The sequence below is a fragment of the Mirounga leonina genome, unplaced genomic scaffold (assembly GCF_011800145.1).
Source record: "Mirounga leonina isolate KUSES-001 unplaced genomic scaffold, KU_Mleo_1.0 Mir_418, whole genome shotgun sequence".
Classification (NCBI taxonomy): domain Eukaryota; kingdom Metazoa; phylum Chordata; class Mammalia; order Carnivora; family Phocidae; genus Mirounga; species Mirounga leonina.
The window spans coordinates 11283577-11307340 of NW_023270739.1; the positions used below are offsets into that span (position 1 = coordinate 11283577).

Genomic DNA, 23764 nt, shown 5'->3' on the forward strand with positions numbered 1-23764 from the left:
AAATAAAGACTATACGTGTAGCAAAAAAATATTTTCACATTTACGTAGGACTCAAAATATTCTTGCAGCATAGAACATTCCAAGCCATTTCCTTATATGCAAAACAGACTGTTTAAAAAAAGCAGGAAGACATTGGCAATATTCCTAAATATTGTCTGCATATACTAAGAGTGTTTTATTCCTGTGTTGTGATTCAGATTTTCATTTGTCACTATAGCATGTTTCTATAGTTGTATGATAAGACAGTTGTGTTTGGCCTTTCTCTTGTAAGACAAATAAATCCTGAATTCTGTGTATTTTAAATCTTAAAAGCAAAATGTTCTTCAAATAATAAGAGACTATCTTTGAAAACAAGTACTTGACCAGCACTTAAAAGCAGTAAAATCGATGTTAAAAGATGTCATCTACTTAGATTACAAATTAGGCACCAAGTGTTCCAAACGCAAGAAAAAAAATCATAACTGCACTCCAGAAGAAGCCAGAAACAAGACTCCCTGTAACCCAACGGTTGTCAAGAACTGCTGCAGAGCCCAGAAGTTTCACCAGAGAACCTGAGAACGAGCTGCAGGGAGAGGAGATGGGACTGCGTAGGTGGGTGTCCAAAGCACCCACCCTAAGTCCAGTTCAACCGAACTAGCTTGGCTTTTATTCATGTTAGAAGTCAGGCTTCTGCAAACGATTTTGTTTGAAGAAAGGGTGCCACTAAAAAATAATTTTTACAAAATCCCCTGCAACAATCTGATGACACTGGATAGGTTCTCTGATTATTCTGAAACCTCCAAGTAATGTTGTGAAGCTGTTCTATTTATTCTCTATCTTTCTGTAATAAAAATTAAGACTGCCATATGATTTATACTTAATTTTTTTTAATCTGATGCAGAACATTTATCAGTGAACAACCTTCACTCAAGAGGGGAACTCAGAGCGGGGAGGTCAAGAGCCAACTATGTCCCAGGCCAAGCCAGTCATACAGGACCCTCTGGGCCCTAGCGCCCCTGGAGCTTTGAGTAGATTTACTGAAAGGCCAGTGTGAGTGCATTCCTCACCATCACAATCAGAAAACACTAGAGATCAGCACCCCGACAAGACGACAGCTGTGGTTTTAAAAAAGAAAAACCAAACAAGCTCCAGAAGTGAGATTACAAACCAATCACATGAACGGTAGCCGGCCGTCAGTTGGCCAACCCCTGCTGGGCCGTAGGGGAAATCTGTCACTTGGGCCACCTCGCCCTGGCAAGGTGGGGTCAGGTCCCGGAAGTGGGCCAATTGGATCAAAACGTGGTCTGAGTGGAGGGAACTGGCCTGGTGTCTCCCCGGGCCCAGGGATGAGTGAACTGATGGGGTCCCCAACAAAGGGAAGTGTTAATCTTTGATCATATTCTCCACCAATAATTCCTGGAGGAAGGAGAGAGCTGGGAGGAAAAGGCCTGGGGTGCCAGGGGCCGGGGCCGAATGGGGGAGGGTGGGGCGGCGATGGCGGGAACAGCACATGGCGCCCTCTCTGAGCTTCTTTTCTTTGTTTGTACCTCTTCCTGTACAGCTGTAGAAACACAAGAACGAGATATGGTAAGTGATCTGGATGTTTCCCTGAAGTTCCAATTTGCCTCCACTACTCTCTCTACACTTTCCTTTTCCCACACTCTGGAGCAGACACAGGAACCAGTGCACACAGAGAACTGTCCCCAGTTGCCACGTGCACGAACAAGGCAGCAGCTGTGAAGACAAGGCCGAACACACATGTACTCTAACCACCGAGCAACTGTGCCGCCCTGGAGAAGCACTCAGGCCCAAGGAAGGACAGCTGAGTGACACGCACTTCCAAGATTGCAGTCTAGAGCTCTCAAACTAATACGTAAATTTTAGGTCAGCTTTTCTTGAAAGTGGAAAATTTAAATATCTGTTGAGAATATCATGCCACAAAATATAAAGTTAAGGTCTGGGGGGGAAGGAGGGACAGCATTTAAATCTACTTTTTCACCTAAATCATGTTCCTAATGGACTCCACTTAAACCACAACAAGAAGGAGATGCCAATTTCAGAGGCTGCCACATCTTCCTAAAGAGCAGTGCTGTGAGCGGAGGACCCAGCTAAGGACTCTTCTCTAGCGGCCGCCCCCCCCCCCCGCCCATGTTTCTCTCAGTCCTGTCAATGTCTTGTACGGTAAGCGTCTGCGTGTCAAACAACAGTTATTCTTTTCATAACATATGAGTCTAACGAGCTTAAGAGCTGGACTACTCCACAGAAACTTAAATTTTTTTGCAACAGAGGAAAAGAGAATGTTTTATATTAAGTAAAGGCAAAAAACAATCACTGCGGTAATCTCTCTTTTCCTATGTAATTAAGAAAATGAGGACCGAGTCTAAGATAAAAGTTAAAAACACTTTCATTTACTTAAAATTAGCAATAAATTTGATAAAAACAGATTTCATTACATAACAAAAGTGATAATATGCCTTTAACATATTAACTAATTATTTGTGTTATATTAACATCAGCCTCGATATTAATACCTACTTCTTTCCAATCTGTGTCTCGAGCTCTAACAGCACCATCTACAAAAAAAAAAAAAAAAATAAGGATTTAAAATTCTTCATGCATCCGGCGTTAAAGAGCACTTTTGCTTTTGTCCTAAGGAAACTGAAGCTTACACATGAAGCACAAAAAGGAACACGAATCATTTGTTAACCACACACCAGAGGACCTGTACCTTGCACCTGACTCAAACCTCTCTCGCTCTCCCTGCCCCAGCTGTCCCTCGCTGCGCCTCCTCCCCTGGTCTCATCTGGGTACGGCCGCTACTTTGAACCAGAGTCTCTGCAACACTGACTGGGTGACAATCTCTGGGTGCACATCGCAGCCCATCGTTACTGGAGGCAAAGCTGACTTCAGGTTTTCTTCCATATCTGGGTTATTTTCTCCCAACTCGTAGAAGCATGACCATGACGACTTAAGTATTTTTTAATATACTTATTTACTTGACATATGTGAAATGAGGAAAGAGGGACCCCTTCAACTTTAAGCTAATGAAGAGTTCAGATAAAAGAGATGTCTTCTTGGGAAGCTATTACATGGGCATGGAAGGAAGATTTTATAAAACTCCAGTCCCATAACATTATGCCCATAGGGAAATTCATTATAAAATCTGAACCCTCAGCTTACAGATAAGTTTGTGGCCCACAGTCTGGAAATGAGATAGAGACGACTGCATTTTGTATCTCAATTTGAGTATATACGTAAAAGGGCTTTTTTGCCTATTTTTATCACAGCCTGTTTTTCAGCTGGTTCTTCTATATACTTCGGTCATTTTGTCTTCTCTGACTATAATTTTTTTTTTTAATTTGAGAGGATACTTGCTGCCTCCTGGAACAAAATGACATTTTGAACTCTGGATTCAGGGGCATAAATAATGTAGAACAAGGACCTTAGGAATCAAGGAGGAGGACAAGGAAAAACCAGGTCATTCACTTCTTACATTCTGAGGTTTTAAAGAGAAAAAAAAAAAAGTTTATCAATCCAAACGACTCTACATAATATTCTCAGTATGAAAAAGAAGGAAGGGGATCTACCCGCTATATTTTTACAGTTCCCAAGAGGGTATGTTATACATAGCACCATCATTCACTCTTTCTTTCTTTTTTTTTTTTCTAAGATTTTTTTATTTATTTATTAGAGTGAGAGACAGAGAGAGAGCGAGCACATGAGAGGGGGGAGGGTCAGAGGGAGAAGCAGACTCCCTGCCGAGCAGGGAGCCCGATGCGGGACTCAATCCCGGGACTCCAGGATCATGACCTGAGCCGAAGGCAGTCGCTTAACCAACTGAGCCACCCAGGCGCCCCCACTCTTCCTTGAGGGTTCATGAACCACAAATATTTTTTACATTGTAAAGCAGTATATACCTACATATACACATACTGAAATAGAAATTTACAACTATTTTATAAAATGCATATGGTTTTTTTTTTTAATGACCCATTACACTGATTTCATGACCCACCTCAGGGTCAAACCCGTTTAAAAAAAACACTGACATGCGGAAAAGAAATTCCACAATCAGGCTTCTAGACTTGTATCTGGAAATCTTGATTCACCAAAGGGCTTTTACATTTGAGGTACCGTCTCCCCAGCCCCCGAGATCCACTGTCATCACTGCTACAATCATCACCAGGTCACCATAAATGAGACTGTATGGAAATAAAGCTTCCCCAGCAACGTGCCCCAGGTTGTATACATGAAATGCACCAGACTGCTAAGTCATTCAGAGGATGGTCTCAAAAGAAAGAATAAACCTGAAATTTTTCTATCTTGAAATATTCTACTTCGTCTACTGGGCTACTTGTGTTATGAAGAACACAAAAAAGACTGGGCAGAGTTTTCAGGATATAGGCAAAAGTAGACAAGGCTTAGAATCTCCTTCCAGCAAGGCTACAGGTTATGATTATTTGCAACTCTTAAAAAAAAAAAAAAAAAAAAGAGCCTACAACTAAAAACTTTTGGCAAGCTAAATAATTAAGACCTCGGTAAGAAAGAGATTAACAGGGCATCACAACAATCACCTCGAAAATCCCGCAGATACAAACACCTCCACAGCAGCTGGTCATTTGAAGCGATAAGGAGGTCACGACAAACTGCAGACAAAGAAAGAACTGAACGAACATCCAAAAGTCGGAAGATCCGCAGCTTCAGCTCCAACGGAAGGACTACCAACCCAAATACATCTGGCAGGTTCAGTGCTGTAAAGAAAAGAAGAACAGGTGTCACTGAGTAAAGAACATCTAGCTTTCCCCACATATTTAACAAAGTTACCAACTTGTTCCTAAGTGACAAATTAGAGGGTAGTCTCCACTACCCAAGTATGTGACACCTACAACAAACTTTTAACCCCAGGTTGACCAGATGGCTACTACTAAGTCCCTTATTCCCTCTGTTTTAGTGGAAAGACAAATACTTTTTAATACAGGCCAAATGAATAACTCTGACAACTTCTAAATGTTAGCCCATGGTCTCCCTTGTTTCAAGCAATACTCAATGCAACAAAAACCTCTCTATTGAACTACAGAAAACGGATGATTTGTTGGCTTTTATAACTAGCTCCCAACGCTCCCACTTATTAGCTGTGTACCTTTGGACAAGTTACTTAAACTATAATTCAACTTCCTTATCTGTAAGATGGGTGAATAGTACTGCCTACCTCCCTGAGTTGAGAATTAAATGTGTGAATACATACAGAGTGCTTAGAACAAACATTCAAGTGTTAGCAAGTACTATTATTCGCAGTCCAGCAGGCTAGAAAAAAGGGAAGTAGATAAATTTCAGAAGCACGCCAAGGAAGGAAAAGAATAACACCTTCCGAAGTCAAATGAAAATGATTTAGTATTAGCTCCTTTAAATAGATGTGATATTGTTCTCCACTCGCAAAGATAACTGGAACCCAATAAAGGCTTTTAAAATTCACATTTTTCTCTTTCATTACCACCACCTAAAGAAGAAAACTATGGTAACAGCAGCCTTGGCCCATGCAACCGGAGACCTAAAATATCTCAATATACAGACAGCAAGTAAAAGCCACATATCTATTTGTATAATTCTGAAGTTATGTTCCAGCTAAAGGACTGTAGTAGATTAGGATTCTCATTTTCTAGCCTCCAATTACACTTCCCCACCACACTGCCACAGGCTTGGCCATTTTGATTGGTTTTGTGCAGTGAAATGTGAGTGGAAGTGGCATATCACTTCCGAGCAAAAGCTGAAAGAACCAACACGTGGCTGGGCTACAAGAGCATGTCCCGGGGAAGGACCACTTCTTCAGCCACAGCTAACCCCCACACAACATGTACGTGAGTGAGAAGACTAAGTGTTTGCTTTAAGTCACTGAGATTTTAAAGTATTTTTTTACTACAACATAAGTAAGAGGTAGCTAATGTAAGAATTCTGAATGAATTATAAACCTCACTAAAATAGTTTCATCATCTATAAAATGAGAATAAAATTTCCTTCAAAGTTGTTAGCATAAAAAAAGAATGCATGTGTATATCCACCATACCCAGCATAGAACCCCAATAAATCATGTTTAAAAAAAAAAAAAACTTAAAACCCAATTTACAGGCTATCCATTATTTAGTATTTATTGAACGCTTATTATGGACCAGACCCTGTGTTGGGCCATGAGAACACAAAAGTGGACAAGACCTATTCCCTGATTTCACGATATTTAAAACCTTAGGTGGAAAGAACTCATGTTAACCATTATGATAACAGTGGAAGGTGGGCTACAATAAAGATGCCCAAAATGCTGAGGAAATACAAAGAGAAAGTAAATAATGGTTAAGGAATTAACATTAAAGCTTAGTTTTAGAAGACCAGAATTTCACTAGGAGGAGAAAGAGGCAGAAGTCCTATGTCAGAGTCACAAGCATAGTATATAAACTTCTACTCTTCTTTCTAGCTATCTGACCTGTGATCATTTATCATCTCTCACCTTGTCGGGTAAAAGCCAGAAGAGGATACACCAGCTGGTCTTTGAAGAGACGAGAGAGCTTCTGAAGATCTTTGTATATCTTGGCTACATTTTCCCCTAAAATATATTTTTTAATGAAAAATCAAAACACAAAATCAAGTGGCAAAACCTGAAATGGTATTCTCTATTTCCGCCAAACCAAAGTGGTAAATTTTCACAAATAATTCTGACATAGACAGACATGAACCAGAGTCTCTAGCAGATGAAGAAATGCATAGTGTGTGGCTCTGAAAACTAAATCTTAAGATGTAAAGCTAAAAATCTCAGAGTTTCAAATAGGGCTGTAGGCAACCTATATAGCTCACAGGCTACAATTATAGTAGGAAAAATTGTGGGGTGAGAATTGTACACACAACATGATGTCCTGAGCACGTGCCCAACTGTCCAGGCACTGGGAGTGTCTAGTGGGCGTGCCGCTCTTCCGGTCCCAGCAGAAGGAGAACGGTATCTGTTACGTGAGGACCAGGTGTCGGCAACTTCAGGCTCTCTTTCACATCAGTAGTTCTCCCAAAGTAGGAGACAAATACCCTGACCCCCATTTTAAAAATAGGACAGATACTGAAAGCCCACCCAAGGCCTCACGGTAAGCGGCAGAGCAGGGTACACACCTAAGTCTGGCTCTAATGCATTCATTTTAGCCGCTGCCACTCCAGAGTGTGGGTCCCGGATCAAAAGAACAGCCATCACCTGGAAACTTTAGCACGACGGGAATCTTGGGCCCTACCACAGACCTACATTTTCATATCGGAACCTGCATATTCCTAAGATCCCCAGATGATTCACCAGCACGGGAAGCATGGCCAAATGCCACCCAAGTCCCCACCACGGTTCTGCTGTAGTTCCACCAGGCACTGAACCGTCTGATCCACGCCTGTTTGCTCACCTATTTAAACGAGATACTACCAGTGCACCAAAGAGTGGTTAAAACGTAAAGCTCCACACACAGTGCCAGGTGTATTCCAGATCATCAGTTTATGCGTGCTCCCTCCCCATTCTGTAACTAGGTACTTCGCTATCTATAAAAAATAAAACACTCTTGGGCGCCTGGGTGGCTCAGTTGGTTGGGCGACTGCCTTCGGCTCGGGTCATGATCCTGGAGTCCCGGGATCGAGTCCCGCATCGGGCTCCCTGCTCGGCGGGGAGTCTGCTTCTCCCTCTGCCCCTCCCCCTCTCACGCTCTATCTCATTCTCTCTCTCAAATAAATAAATAAAATCTTTAAAAAAAAAAAAGTCACAGTTGACTGACATATAAAAAAAATAAAAAAAAATAAAACACTCTTTATAATTTGATTGATATCTTCCTTGCATGAACTACAAGCTTGACTTGAAATCAAATATCAAGATATTTAAAAAATCAATTTGGTTTACGGCCTTTTTTCAAGTGTGAAAACTGACTTTAAACAAGCTTTCTCCTGCAATTATCTATTATAGAAGTAATCAGGAACTTATCAGTAAGTATATATTAGGTAATCTACTATAAGCCACAGCAAAAAGTAATTAAAATGACTTGTCAAATGAGCAGTGTTATATAACCCTGCCCAACATAAAAGTACTATATTAAAAATATTTCATATAGTCCATAAACTTACTGTGATATTAATTTTCTTCCTCCCCTTTCACTTCCTTTCTCTTTATTTAACAGAAACCAGATAAGGAATATGAATCTGAGCTACATTCCTATAAAAGTTGTCTTTAAAAAAAAAAAGGCTTAGGAAGGGCGCCTGGGTGGCTTAATCGGTTAAGCGTCTGCCCTCAGCTCAGGTCACGATCCCAGAGTCCTGGGACTGAGCCCTGAATCGGGCTCCCTGCTCAGCAGGGAGTCTTGCTTGTCCCTCTGACTCTCCCCTTTCTTGTGCTTTCTCTCTCTCTCTCTCAGATAAATAAATAAAATCTTTAAAAAAAAAAAAAAAAACAGGCTTAGGAGTCAAATATATTCCAATCCTGAATTCCACCATTTATTAGCTCTGTGACCTTGAAGTAATTTTTAACCTTCTCTAGACCTGTCTCCTAATCTGTAAAATGGGCATAATAACCTCTACTACTGTGGAGTGTAGAGTATTTCTACTCCCCATAGCAGGTCCTCCCTAGTGTCGACAGAACTAAAGTGTTGTGGCCAAGGAATTTCAAGTTTTTCCGGTCCCAATGGTAAGACCACCTTTACAGATTTATCAGTCTAGTTTGTGCACCCTCAGCAGGGGCAGTGTCACCCACAATGGGACAAAAACTGGTTCTCAGAGGGCAAATTAAAAAACCCTAGCTAGACCATTGGTTTGTGACCCTCCAAAGAGCCACAGTACACAAATGAAAATACACTATATCTACTGTATTAAAATTTCATGGAAGAGAATGGGTGGGGGGTGAATTTTCTACAAAGGCTCCTCAGGGGATTGATAATGCAAAGAGGGCTGAGAAAACACTGGTCTAGGGTGACGATAAATATTCAGAGACCATTATAAATACATATCCGGACGTCCCCTTTTCCCATCAGTTTTGATCTGTGGAAGTTCATGGACCGCAGGGCCTGATGTCTCCAAGGAACCAACAAGAATAAGTCTCTAGGCCTTCAAAGCAAAGACCTAGATCTAGGCAGCCTTCCCTCCAAGACACTGCTGTCAATGCCACTGCCCCACGGCAGCAGGCCACGCCATAGCTGGATTGTAAAACCCTCCCAAGTTTACTAGGAGGACAAAATGGAATAGCGTCTGTCAAGGTGCAGGTCCAGCACAAAACCAGCACTTCAAGATGTGAGTCCCTGCTCCACCCATCTCCTCTCCTTCAACTGCCTACCTGCTTCTCATACTCTGGATTTAATTGAAAAAATAAAAAGGAAAATTTGTCTCTGCATCTACTAATAATCTTATAGAACACAAGCAAAACCATGCCTAGAATGCAAACTTCTGATAAAGTTCCAATCTGATCAAACGGCCACCAAATCTATGTCAGTTGAAGCTAACAATTCTGAGTAGTTTTTCCTCCAATAATCTTCAGTAATGAAGGCGCACTGTATGGTTTGCACAAAACACAGACCCTCTCCATACTGGTTAAATACGATGCTGGGAAAATCCAAAGATTAATTCAGAAATTAGGAAGCATCGGTATCGCATGGGATGAACTACATACTAGTGTCATTCCATAATGGCAGGACACATATCATCCAGCACTGCAAGAACCTAAGAAAAGCAGGAAAGAAAAAGATACTCTGCAACATATCTTAAATTTGTTTTCATCTCCTTCAGAAATTTTCAGTCTCTCAGACATTACCTTTCAGGCTTTCTAAAGTGAACCTCTCAAAGCTTCATCCCCAAAGTTCAATCATGCTTTTCTTACCTGGTTCTGCTTTGCAAATAAATGATCCTGGCAGCAGCTGCAATCTTTTCACACTTCTGAGCTCACTGTTGATCTTTAGTGTAGCTGTAAATAAGCAAAAGAAGACAAGTAACTCTTGTCAGTTCACCAATGGCCTTCATGTTTTAGCATGGGCTTGCATTTCCCTGCCCCAACATACAAAGGACGCTTATTTCCTTCCCTCATAGCGAAGTGTAAACCTGCCACCACATCAAATAAAATCACTCTACAACACCTTTAAAAACTAAAGGATGCACCTTTATATAAAATCCACTAGGTATTACCAACAGCAGCTTATTAGTAATTGAAAGATATGCAACAAGGTTAACAGGAGACAGTTAAACATAATAAAATCATTATTTCTAACAAGGTCCCTAAAAACTCCATTTATTTTTTTATTTAACCCTTGGCAAGGAGTCTTCCCTTGTTCATTAAAAGAATCCTGCTAGTTTTCACAATATCATCTCTTTCTAGCCCAAAGGACCACTATTCTTGACATCACCAGAGGGTTCAATTTTAATCATATATACAAAGGCGCACTTCATCTCATTCCATGAAAGAGCCCGTGCTGTGCTTATGCATATGTGCACAGAGCAGGAGGTCCTGGGTGAAGGAAAGACTTAAGGACACACTGCTCCTTTTCAAAGAATCAAGCCTGGAATGGCTGGCTGCCATGCAAGTCTGTGAGTAGCCGATGTGCCGAGAACAGTAAAAGGGGAAAAAAAAAAAAAGAACAAGATAACAGAAACAAAGAAACCATCAAGAGACCTAGCAGCCATTCTCTTTATGCTATGTATCCTGAAACCAGTGAATAGAGGCTATTATACATGTTGTCAAAGTGCTTTTGTAAGAAACGGAGGCAAAAATGACCACCTCAGTCACTACTGGGTAGCTTCAGCCTCATGAGTTAGGATGTGATGGAGCAGAGCGACCAGGAGGGGCAGAAATGGCCACCCCTGCATGTGTAAGAACGCCCAGCTGGAAGTCTCACATGCTCACTGAGAAGACAGAGCTAGTCCTTCTGCATCGGAGTGCCGCATCCTGACAAACGTGGAATACCACCAAAGCCGTTAAAGCTGTTGAAATTTGAGACTTGAATATTTCAAAGAATCTAGTGATTATAAAGGGAAGTAGCAGAAATCACATCACAGGGGACCTAGAACTAGCTTTCATTTCAAAGATCAAGACAGGGTAGGACGGTGGTTTTCAAAATAGATTTTTGCAGAACAAACATTTTCAAACAAAATTTTACAAGGGACCTTGATAAATGCAACAGACGAACATGGTGCTGCTCCAGGTTTAAGTGGCAATTCGGGGTCTACCAAGCCTCCTCTTCCACCTCAGCAGAACCAGTAGCTGCTGAGAGCTCGGGGCTAAGGCGTATTGAAGCAACTGCCTTCGCTACACAAAAGGCAAGCTGTCCTGAAAAATCAAAAACGCAGTCATTCCAATCTCATCATACTATCTTATCTAGCTAAAGGGAGAAACCTCAAAAATCAAAACAGAGCAGAAAAAGATTCTAGTCACTCCTGGCTGGCTGGCTAGAAGGTGTGATTATGGGACTATTCTGGAGACCACTGGTAGACATATGGACTTCTGGGTGGCATCTGAACTAAAAATGAAACGGACTGCCATCCTTGTGAAATTGCCAATATGAAAGAGAAGTAGACAAAGCAACTACTCGAAGTGACTTTCCTGCGGGCGCAAACACGCGCGCGCGCGCACACACGAAGGCAGTGCTCAGGCGTGTGTCCGTGCATTACCGTTCAGAGACGACGACCCCCGCTCAATCTCACCTCTTACCATCGCTCAGTTCCAGACTTTGGTCAAAAAAATAAATATAAAGTCATCTGCAGCACAAGCAGCTCATATGTAATAGATCACCTCACTCCGATGATCGCAACACCCCCTGGAGCAAAAACATCACCAGGTGAAGACAGCTGAAAGGTACCGCTGCCAAGAGACGCCTGCCGCCGGAACATCAACCCACATCGTCTATAACCTTTCCGACTCCTGTGATCAGCGGCCTAGGGACTAAGCAGAGCTGGGGAAGACTCAACTAGATCATGAGAGCCAATCACCAAAGCAGCTAGACGACATCTGGGGAGGCACAGGTCAGCTTTGCTAAACGGACAACTGTGACTGCGCCATCCAATTACCGTTTATGACAACCAGGGTTCCCAAAGGCACACAGGTGAGAACAGCAGAGCCACCCTCGCAGAGAGGGTGCGTGTACTGTAGCTTATACACACTGCCTGACTTCCAGTGCTCGGGCATGGACAGAGCTTTCGCCTCCGTCCCCTGGGAAGGAAATCAAAGAGAAACAAATAGTGAGGAAAAGCATTACTCTCAAAAAGACTAAAAACCCAAGAGGCCCCTAACTTGTCTGGAAATAAGCATTCCATACGGTCCCCTTCATAAAATTGGTCAAATCATTACTATCGTCATTAATAAAATTTTGACAGAAAAATGTTACAATGTATTATCCTCCATCAAAATGTTTGTTCAAGTAGATATAATAGTATCTGAGACAGGGATTGATTGTCTCTTCAAAGACTCACTTACTCTGTCCAGCAAAGCCATATCATTATTCAAGACCCATAGCTCAATTATCATTTTGCTTGTGAGGCCTTTAAAAAAAAAATCTCGTTTGGGGACGCCTGGGTGGCTCAGTCGGTTAAGCGGCTGCCTTCGGCCCAGGTCATGATCCCAGGGCCCTGGGATCGAGTCCCACATCGGGCTCCTTGCTCAACAGGGAACCTGCCTCTCCCTCTTTCTCCCTCTGCTTGTTCTCTCTCTGTCAAATAAATAAAATCTTTAAAAAAAAAAAAAAATCTTGTTTGTCATTCTCTTTTATCCGCTAACATTCTGTTCATACTTACATTGTTACACACTTCTATTATGTTATAATACATCATAATTTTCTTTTTATTTGTTTCTCTCCCCAGCTTACGGACACCTTGGGGACAAAGACTTATCCCAGTATCTTTATATCCTAATTTCTGGCTCAGGGCATGGCATGCTGCAGGTGTACATCACTGAACTGCTCCACATCTCTGTTACTCATAACATGGCCCAGAGACCAGTAGCATGTCTACGGTGTGGGAGCATGCAGTCTCAGGCTTCACCCTAGACTTATTAAATCAGAATCTGCAGGGGCGCCTGGGTGGCTCAGTCAGTTAAGCGTCTGCATTCAGCTCGGGTCATGATTCCAGGGTCCTGGGATTGAGCCCCCCGTCAGGCTCCCTGCTCAGCGGGGAGTCTGCTTCTCCCTCTCTCCGCTCACGCTCTCTGTCTCTCTCAAATAAATAAATAAAATCTTTAAAAATAAATGAAATAAATAAATCAGAACCTGCATTAGTGAGATCCCCAGGTACTCTTAGGCACACCAAGGTTTGAGAAACTCTGTTCTCCTCCATGGCTCTCTGGCATCCCATATACATAGGCATCGCTCCTAGAGTTTCACCAATACAGTATGACGGACTGTAGACTGTCTCCCTCCCCCACTCCTGGACTATAAGCAACCCAAGAGCAGGGACGAAGCACTGCACCTGTCACTGGTAAATACTTACCAAATGGAGAATGAATGAATGAGTGAAGGGAACAATGTCCCTCTTCCTAACTGAACCTTATTAGATTACTGGCAATTCAGAGCCATTACCATAAAAATCCAGTAAACTATCCATCTAGACATGCCCATCCCACACTCTTGACCACAGTTTACTACGTATTATCATACATAATCTTTTGTCTTTAATACAGAAACCTAGAAAACCACAATATCCTAGTGACGTTTATCAATATGCCCCCGTTCCCAACGGGAAACTGAAACCCTAACAAGATGTTTGATTTCTGCTTATAGTCTTACCTGAGGTATGTAACCTGACTCCAACATGAGAAGATGCACCGATACGATCAAGGCGTCATTGGCATTAGAACAGTCCGCTGACTGATACAGGATCTCTAATGAATGTGGCACCTGCCCTTCCACCGCCTCACTGCAGAGCATCGGTTCTGAGGGAAAGACACCTGTGCCCTCTTCCATATCCACAACATCTTGAACTGAGCCAGCTTCCGAAGTCTGACTAGGCCCCGACTGAAAAAGGTAACAAAAACCATGAACTCATTAAATAGACTTTTATTTTTATACTTTACTTTGTACCCTTTGAACTCCGATTAGTGCTCAAAGCCAAAGCACATTATTAGTTTGTCCAGTATGCCAAAAACCTGGACGTCAACCTCACCTTCTCCCTCCACCATCCTAAACTCCACCTTCCATGTGATCTGTCTTGCAAGTTCCACTGAATCTACCTCCTAAATATGCCCAAAATCTGCCCCTACTGCTCCCCAATGGTACTTCAGACTCATTTACCTCCTGGCCTCCAGTAATAGCCTCCCCAGGTATCCCTGACTCCACTTTGTCTTCTAGGACATTTCACTGCTGCCAGAGGTTTTGACAATTAAGAATCCAACTATGTCCTATGTCCCAGCTTAAAACTTCCCAGTATTTCCCCAATGCAGATAGCAGCATTTCCCTAAATTGTGCCTTGGACTGCAACCCTAGACGTCCTCGGAAAAAAAGAGTTCTACAATCAATGAAGTTTGGAAAATGCTACTACATGCTATAGCCACTGAACCCCACCCTCCATATTCACATAATACACTGAGGCATTCCAGAGCTCTGAAATTTCAATAATAATAATGTGTGCATAATATTTAGCCAAGAAACACCACCCTCCTTCATCAATGCTCAGCATCCCCGCATAACACCTACTTACGGTCTCAGAAAAGCAGTGTTTCATAGACAACATGCTGAGAAACGCAGACCTAGAAAATGAAGTCCAAACTGCTAAACCTCCTTAGCATACAAGGCCCTGTATCACTTCATCGGTTTCCTGACTCTGCCAGGCCCACTTCCTGCCAGGCCCTTTCTCCCCATGCCAGCACTCCCCACCTCTGCCGAAGAGGCAGCTCAGACTATCACCCTGCCTTGCAGAGGCCTTGACTACTGCACTTTATCACACTGCATTGCACTTTCCTGATTACACATCTACATCCTACCAGGACCGCAACCTTAGAAAGGAACAGACTCCACGTCACCTACTTTTGTAATCCCGGTACAGGACCTGGCACATAGTAGGTGCTCAACAAATGCCTGCTGAACCAATGTTAAGGACAGTATCTTATAATTTCCTAATGGTTTTGTTTTCAGTGTCTTCTCATTTGCACCATACAAGAATTCTATAAAACAGGCAAGTCAGATGATGTTGCCTTTTTACACATGTTTTAATTGTGACTCAGATTAAATAACATAATCAAGGTTACCAGCTAACAAAAACCTGAAATGAACCAACATCTCCAGACTCGCAGTTCAGGCTTTCAGACACAATACACCGCTTCAGTAAGACTATGTTACCTATACTAATTTTGCTCAGGTTTGTTTCTGACGTACGTGTTCAACTCTTGATGCAAAACACATGGTTCTTCTCTTTAAGTTCGTATTTCCATTAAAGAAGGGACAAAGGAAATTAAAAATTATGTAGGACGAATGAAAGGGTGGAAAATATATAAGGGAGCAAGAGGCTGTTTTTCCAAAATCCCTGAGGACCTAGCCCTTACTGGCTTATGGAAAAGATCCAAATTCATTTGTTAAAACTTAGAGGCCAATGACAATTCGCACTCTCCATCATATTTCTGAACAAACAAAACTACCTGTTAAAACCATATAACAGCTATGGGGCGCCTGGGTGGCTCAGTTGGTTAAGCCACTGCCTTCGGCTCAGGTCATGATCCTGGAGTCCCGGGATCGAGTCCTGCATCGGGCTCCCTGCTCAGTGGGGAGCCTGCTTCGCCCTCTGACCCTCCCCACTCTCATGCTCTCTCTTTCTCTCTCAAATAAATAAATAAAATCTTTAAAAAAAAAAAAAACATATTAACACCTAAATTATGAAGTATGTAAGCTCTTTGCTTCTTATTTATCTACTCTACCTAACTTTTGGCTATTTACTACTTACTGACAGTTGCGTGGGAGACAATACATGTGGAAAAAATATTAAAAAAGAGTTACCCTAAACTGATAATGTCATGGAAGTTATCAGAATCCCCTGGTGAGCTTATCAAACCTTACTCCCACTCCATAAGAACCACTGACATTCTGAGCCATTCTGATATGATATGAATATTTATCATGTCCTCCATGCATGTGAAATGGGAAAAAAAAAGTTCAGCACCACCTCTCTAAACAGATCATTTGTCACGTCATTTACAAATGATAGGAACAAGTAATTAAAATTCAGTTTAGAGCTAACATTAGGGTCTGTACCAGGTTATCCCCATTTTCCATCAAAGACTCAACAGGTACTAGGAGAATTCCCAAATATATGAAATAAGAAAATTAATTCACACTTAATTACAAGAGTGAAATTTTCCTGTTGTTTCCAGTTTTACCCAGCTATTTTCCCTAAGACTTCATTCTACATTTAATTAGCAGATCATACTGCTTCAAGCACTTACAGCATACTGAAGAGATTTCAAGCTCACCTTCCACACTAAGATTTTACAGTCACCCTATACAAGCCTTAGAATACAAAACAACATGCTTTTAGAACTGAAATGACTAATTTGAAGCAAAATTAATTTGTCAAAATTTTCCAAAAGGAAACTAGTAAAGTAACGGTCACATACACTATGAAAAGTTCTTACTGGGCATTTTTACAAATACATAGAAGTAAAAGGATTGGCCCTTCTACCAGAATCTCTGAATGAGTCTATCAGCAAAGAAGATTCAGAAGTATAATTTAAATATGTGGCCGGGGTGCCTGGGTGGCTCAGTCGTTAAGCGTCTGCCTTCGGCTCAGGTCATGATCTCAGGGTCCTGGGATCGAGCCCTGCATCGGGCTCCCTGCTCCGCGGGAAGCCTGCTTCTCCCTCTTCCACTCCCCTGGCTTGTGTTCCCTCTCTTGCTGTGTCTCTCTGTCAAATAAATAAAATCTTTAAAAAAAAAAAAAAAAAAAAATATGTGGCTAAATATTCTATTTCTTACTCGTTAGATTACTTTCATAAAACAAAAACACAGAGATACATAATAATTTCTAAAAAAAATCATAAAAATACTTTGACCTTTATAAAGGCTTTTTTAAATTGCTTAATCTCTTTGGATACTATTATTAAAAATCTCTGGGGTGCCTGAGTTGGTTAAGCATCCGACTCTTGATTTCAGCTCAGGTTGTGATCTCAGGGCCGTGAGATCAAGCCCCGAGTCGGCCTCCACACTAGGTGTGGAGCCTGCCTGAGATTCTCTCTCTCTCTCTCTCTCTCCCTCTGCCCCTCCTCCCATCCCCCTGCTTGAGTGCACTCTCCAAAAACAAAACAAAACAAAACTCGACAAAGGTGATTTTCATACTTTACCGATCTTTTAAAAAGCATTTCTTAGTATCTGTCTATACTTGATGTCATGACAGGCACAATGCATACTTACACTCACAAATGTTTAAGCCCTGAAAAAAAAACTAAGCTGAAATGATATGTATAAACACAAAAAAACAATGAACACAATGGCATATACATTAATATTAAAAAATTAAGTAATATATGTGATCACTTGTGCCATACAAGAAATCAAAAGGGTAATAAATAATGAGGTGTTTACAAGGCAATACAGATAATCGATACTAAGAAATTAAAGACAATCACTGGGCTGTGGCTGGCAGGGCCTTGGAAGACAGGCAGAGACAGGAGAGGCAGGAAAGGTGGTGCATTCCAGGCTGGGGGAACAGCAAGTGCGAAGGCATGAAGCAGTAGGTGGGCTGTGTGTGCGCGTGCACATGAGAACGTGTGAATGTGCCAGCTGGTACAGGGAAAATGATATGGAATCTGGTCTGACTGGAGAGGAGAGTACTGGAGGGAAGAAAAGAAAGTAGGCCTGAAAAGCTTTAAAAACTAAGTACAGGAAGAGAGGCAACATTTTCCTCCTCTGTAACATGACAGGGTTAAACTAGAGATAGCTGGTCTTTTTCAGCTCAAAAATTATAAGCACAGGTATATCAGTGACACAAAGTTACTAAATGGAACAACATAATCGAAAACGTATAGGAAATGATGAACCCAGAAAGCAGACGGAAGGACAGATATTGGAAGCCTGGAACAGAAAGGAAGAACTCACACGCCTTGTTAAGGGGTTGGATATAAGGAGTCAAAAATCATTCCAGGGTTTTAAACTCAGGAAAACAGTGGTGCCACCAACAGAAAGGGCAGCTGGCTGGCTTGGGAAGAGGAGAACATTAGTTCGTATTTCCAAATTTATGTCGGCACAGAACGTGAGATAGCAACGCTTAAAATCCAGGTATAAATGTCCTGCAAATAATTTGGAAATAACTGGACTCTATATAGTCTTAATGAGAGAAGCAGACCAGAGAAGCTAAGCTGGCAATCACGAGCTTAGAGGCAACAAGAGGAGCCAAGGGACAATTTGTCTGAAGGAGTGAATGTCTAAACAAAATAAATACGTAAAAACTGGGTTCTTCAGAATGCCAGTCAAGTACTGGTCCAGGCATTTAGCAGTTTAAAAATTTCAACAAGATTATAATCTGCAATCTACTAATAATTATCCTGACTGATAGAGAATTCAACTGAGGTGTTCAGTATGCTTTATCAACTACCCCATTTCTCATCTTGATATTAACACCTACCATATTGTCATCACTGCAGTCATCAGTTTGGGCTGCCTGTCCTTGGAATGAAGCACTGGGCTGTTCATCCTGTGTGCTGGACTGATTGGAGCTGGCGGCCAAAGAGGGTTGGTCATTATTCTGGAGTGAGGAATGCTCTGAATCTGTGGATGAAGGTAAGTTAGGTGCTGGAATGGCATCTTCAAGAATCAAACATATCAAGTCCCCAGAAACAATCCCATATGAAGCCAAGGTCTCTTCATCTCCAGTGAGGGCATCCTTGTTGTTCAATGTGATTGCAAACCGGGTATCAGAACTGCCAAGAAAGATGGATAAGGACAGTAAGAGCTACCTACCATTACCCGCCACCATTTCCCTCAATAACACACTTAGAACATATATATAAGGTACATGGTGTGAGCCTGGAAGAATTAAGTAATGAAAACAAAACAAAAATAAAAAGGAAGCCAAAGTTTTGCAAAAACTATCAAAATTACTTGTTCTTATCACCGAATGCCTAGGTTATAGACTTCTAATGGCTACAATTCTATCCTGGGACGCAGGATACAGTAATTCTCTATCATTAACCCATGTTCTCACCAATTCTAAGGTACACACTTCACATCTTTTGTAATTCTGGTATCTTTGAAACAGGGATGCTTCTTAAAATTGATGACACATCACAGCTTAATTGCCAGCAACTTTTCCTTTAGTGTTACATAAAACAACGTGCATCTTAAGATTGACAGCAACTTGAGATTCAATGAAATATAGTCTTTTTAAAATACAAACTATGTCACATCATTCCTCTGCTGAAAATCCTCCAATGGCTTCTATTTGAACTCAGAACAGAATCTTTAACATGGCCTCCAACGCCCACCATTTGACCCCTACCCATTTGTCCTACCTCATCTACCCCATCCCCTCACTCACTGTTTTCTATCAATGTAAACTTTCTATCCCTTCCTCAAAACAGATCAACCTCACAGCAGCCTCTGGGCCTCTGCATTCGCTCTTCCTGATCTTCAGAGGGCTCACTCTCACCATTCCCGTCTCCATTCAAATGCCACCTCTTCCAGGATGCCTTCTGCCTGGCCTCCATCACTCTATTCCATTCTCATGTTTTATTTTATTATAACATCACTATTTGAAAATTCCATATTTATCATCTCTTCTCCACCCCTACAATTTAAGTTTCATAAGGTCGGGTATCTTGTCTGTCTAGTTCAAAACTATATCTCCAGCACTTGTCAAATAAAAGTATTTGTGGGATAAATGCAACCAACAAACATTAGTTGGGAAGATGGGAGATGAAAGTGAAATCAGGGCTCCCTAGTCATTGTTTACATAACAGTCAGCTTATGTCTGTTCCAAAACACTAGATCCATGTCCTAGGTAAATATTCACAATCACAATAAGATGAGTATGTAGAGAATCAGTATAAATTCATCCCTCCCACTGTTAAATACAAGGTCACCTTTCTTACTGATGATGTGCGATGTCTTTTATAATGAAAACAGCACAAATCCAAAAACCCACTGCTAAACAAGTTAAGAGCTCAAATTAGCCTGAAGCAACGAACTATCCCTTCCATATCACAGGCTCTCTGATTTGAGAGAATAACCATCACATAGTGGTGAAGAGTAATTAACAAACCACTGCACAACATTTTCTAAGGCATGTAGACTCAGCAATGCTGACTTCATTAACTTTTTGAGAGGTCAACCAAGGATGAAGTCCTTTGAAAATCATGAATAAACAATATTCTTGCAATGCTGCATTTTCAAAAGTGCTCAAAATAATTTGTTTTCTTTCACATGTAACAACGCTTTTTCTTACCAATTACAGTGTCTCTTGTAGAGAAATTACTGAAGTTTTGCTTATTAGAAAATCAATAGCTATGCTTCTGTTTTCAAACCCTCTGATAAACGTTGAAAATCTGCCAGATGCCCCCAAAAAACACCATCCCAACAGAAAAAGAGAGAAACACCTCAAATGTACTATGTGTTTATGGACCATCCGTCACAGCAAAAGGTTTGGTTTTTTTAACAGTATCTAACAAAATAGTCAAACATCTACCTGTAGAAAAGCTAAAGAATTACATGATTAATAAAAATGTTGGCCTTCCCTCCCCACTTAGAAAAAGGGAAGAGCATGTTGTGCACAAACAATGAATCGTGGAACACTTCATCTAAAACTAATGATGTAATGTATGGGGATTAACATAAGAAAAAAAATAAATAAATAAAAATATAAAAGTAAAAAAAGAAGAAAAAGGGAAGAGCTATTTCTAAAGTAACATAGAGCTTTTCAGCAGAGGGGTTAAAAACTGGTTTTCTGAAACTGAAAAAAATTTTTTTTAATTCATCAGAAAATGCCATCCTAGAAACACCAGGCCTTTTAAAAATACTTTCTTTCAAACCCAGATGCACTTGCTCAGTGAAGACACTTTAAAAATAATAATGTCCTACGGTCATTTTAAAACTGCCCGTGTTTATAAAGTGAAGATACTTTCAGAAGAATGAATCTACTTTCAGAAGCTGAAGCTTACGTTCCTTCCAGTTAACCAGCCTCAAAAACAAACCCAAAGGGGAAACTAACTTGGCCTCTTGGATAAAGTCCTTTCAAGACTGCCCCTAATTTAAAATATAATATTAATAAAATATATATACATATATGTGAAAAAATCTTTTTTTTAAAAAGTTACTTTTGAAGAGTTCTGGTGGGTAATGGCATCAGCATACAAAACGCTTAGGTTTAACCCCAAGAGATAACAACAGGCATGTCACTTAATACAACGTTTAACAGTTACGTCAATACCCCATTTTTAATTTGGAGAAAAACAGGCTTACTTTTAATATGGTGCTTTAACCTGAAAAATGAAAGGTGAGTTCATAATACGGCCTCATTTTACTCTATTCCCTAAAAATAAGGTCAAGGTATATAAAGTCTCATAAAAACGGTCCATTTAATTAACAGAAAGGTTTTCTTTTGACGAATTCACCTAAAAAGCTCCAGCGACCACCTTTTCTTTCCCCTTAGCACACTCAAGATTCCAAACTCGCTAGTGCAGTACGCGAAGAGGCCCACCCTTATCTCTGTCCCTCTACCCCCAGATTATTGTCCCCAGAAAATACTCTGTGGAAACAAAGCAGTCTCATTCGCAGCCCCATAAATTAAGAGCGGAATCCGGCCCGTTACTTCTCAACGTCACTGCCCCCAAATGCAAGCTCTCCAGGGTCATCCCACGGCCAGCGTTCATCCTAGTTTTCGCAGAACAGCAACAGCTCGCCCGGGGAAACCGAGGCTCTGAACCACGCCGACACCCCGAGCGCGTAACACTCCGCGGCGGGTAAGTCAAAGCGCTCCCCGCGGGCCGGGCACGCGCAGACTCAACGCGGCCCGCTCCCAGGTGGCCTCGGAGGGAGGGCCGGTTTCTAACTTCTGGTTCTAGAACTTTCCTCTTTCCATGGCACACTGCGACAGCTGGAGATGGTGAACTTAAACCCCACAGAGCCTGGAAAGGTCTACCCCCGGCCGAACCCCAGCGCCCCGGCCTGTCCCCGGTTCCCTCTGCTGCGGAAACGGAAGCGACGGCTCACCCTGCAAAGGAAGGGAGCCCCCGGGACGCCAGGCCATGGCCTCTGCGAGTCGCGGGCCGGGAGCCGGCGAGCTGCAGCCCCAGCGTCCGCGCCGCGCCCCGTCTGCGCGCGTCGCAGTGTCTGGGACGCCCGACCCACGACGCCCCGCTACCGCCCCGCCTCACGTGACCGCCCGGGGCGGGCGCGCGCTCCCGCGCACGGCTCCCGGGCCCGCGGCGCGCCCCCGCCGCAGCCGCCTACCTGAAGCCCCAAGTGGGCAGCAAGGCCTGGCTCAGGTGCGCGCGTAGCTGGCCCAGCGTCGGCTCCGCGCCTGGCATCTCCAGCGGCCAGGTCCGCTTCTGTAGCCGGACCCGCAGCTTCATGGCGGCGGCGGGAGGGCCCCGGGGGCCCGGACCCGGAGGCGGCAACGGTGACGACGGCGCGGCGGCGGGCCCGGAGCGGCGACTCCCGGAAGACCAGCGGAGAGGAGGACCCGCCGCGGCCCCTGCCGGCGGGTCTCTGGAACATGAGCGCCCCGCCCCTCTCTTGAGGGCGCCCCCTAGAGCCCACCCCTTGGGCGGACGGCTGCCCAGCCAGGCCGCTCGGCGTCTTGTGATCGATGGCTCGGCGCGCAACGGCGCCGCCTGGGAGTGAGAGGCGCTCAGTGCGCAGGTGTCGAGACTGCCGCGGGGGGCGGGGGCGCGGCTCTGTCGGCCGTGGCGGCTCGTCTGCGGCCGGGGCTGTGCCCGCTCCTTCCAGGCGTGCTTAGAGAACGTTAACGCCGAGAGAGAGGCTGCAGAATATGTGACTTGCCACCCCGCAAGCCCCAGGCGTGTCTGGTTCTTAACTCATTTCCTCCGCGGCGCTCCGCTCCAGCCGCAGGCATCTGCTCTGAGAAGCCTTAGGTTGAGCCCAGGCTCTGCTGGTTTCCTCCTGTTACAGCAAAATACGAAACAGCGTGTAGTCCCTGATCTATGTCGGAGAGTATAGTAGTGGTCTGTTACATAGCAATCACCCCAAAGTTTAACGGCTTAAAACAACGAACGTTAGTTGCCCCACAGGTTCTGTATGTCAAGAATTTGGGCCTGGCGTCTCTGGGTGGTTCTGTCTTGGTCTCTCATGAGCCAAGGCTGCAGTTTTCTGAAGGCTTGACTCAGGCTGGAGAACCTGCTTGCTGGATAGCTCACTCACATGGCTGTTGGCGGGAGGCCTGTTTTTCAGGGCAAGGACCTCTCTGGGGGGCCAATTGAGTGTGCCCATGACTTAGCATCTGACTTCTCTCATAACACGTGCTCCCAAAGAGACCAAAGCAGAAGCCACGGTGTCTTTTGTGATCAAGCCTCAGAAGTCACATACCATCACTTCTGTCATTCTAGACAACCCTTCAGTGTGGGAGGATCAACCCAAAGGCATGAATACCAATAGGGATCATTGGGAGCCACCTGGAAGGCCGGCTACTATAGAGAGTCTGACGATGATTACGATGAAGATGATGATGATAACTTAGATGAGAGAGAGGGAATCGTCAAATTTCACCCTTGTATGATAGCCATTGTCCAAATCATTATGAAAGAGTTGAATGAAGTTTCTCCCAGTAGGTGGCAGTACTTGTCCACATCCTGATCTTCATTGGTTAAATAAACATGTATTGAACACCT

The 23764-nt window shown here is 42.9% G+C and overlaps 1 protein-coding gene across 2 annotated transcripts; it reads right to left on the bottom strand.

Moving 5' to 3' along the window:
- Positions 1-849: 849 nt before the first annotated feature.
- FBXO7 (F-box protein 7) lies at positions 850-22688 on the bottom strand. Of its 2 annotated transcripts, none has more exons than XM_034987640.1 (9): positions 22368-22688; positions 18547-18841; positions 13728-13955; positions 12019-12160; positions 9842-9925; positions 6476-6571; positions 4554-4730; positions 2515-2552; positions 850-1540 (listed from the first exon to the last, which is right to left on the bottom strand). In XM_034987640.1, exons 1-9 carry the CDS (start codon positions 22487-22489, stop codon positions 1151-1153), a joined length of 1572 nt encoding a protein of 523 aa, XP_034843531.1. In that variant the 5' UTR covers positions 22490-22688; the 3' UTR covers positions 850-1150. The 2 variants fall into 2 exon arrangements, with proteins under 2 accessions (XP_034843531.1, XP_034843532.1); XM_034987641.1 differs by lacking the exon at positions 22368-22688 and adding an exon at positions 22128-22252 and having other exon boundaries at positions 18547-18689.
- Positions 22689-23764: the final 1076 nt, after the last annotated feature.

Bases quoted from the DNA above. Each gene is read 5' to 3' on its own strand.
- FBXO7 (XM_034987640.1), bottom strand. From the start codon at position 22,489: ATGAAGCTGCGGGTCCGGCTACAGAAGCGGACCTGGCCGCTGGAGATG. The intron at 9,926-12,018 runs GTAATTGGATGG...GCTTATTTACAG, and splicing joins AACCCTGGTTGTCATAAACG to CTACACTAAAGATCAACAGT. The intron at 4,731-6,475 runs GTGAGAGATGAT...TTTTCTTTACAG, and splicing joins TCTGGCTTTTACCCGACAAG to CACTGAACCTGCCAGATGTA.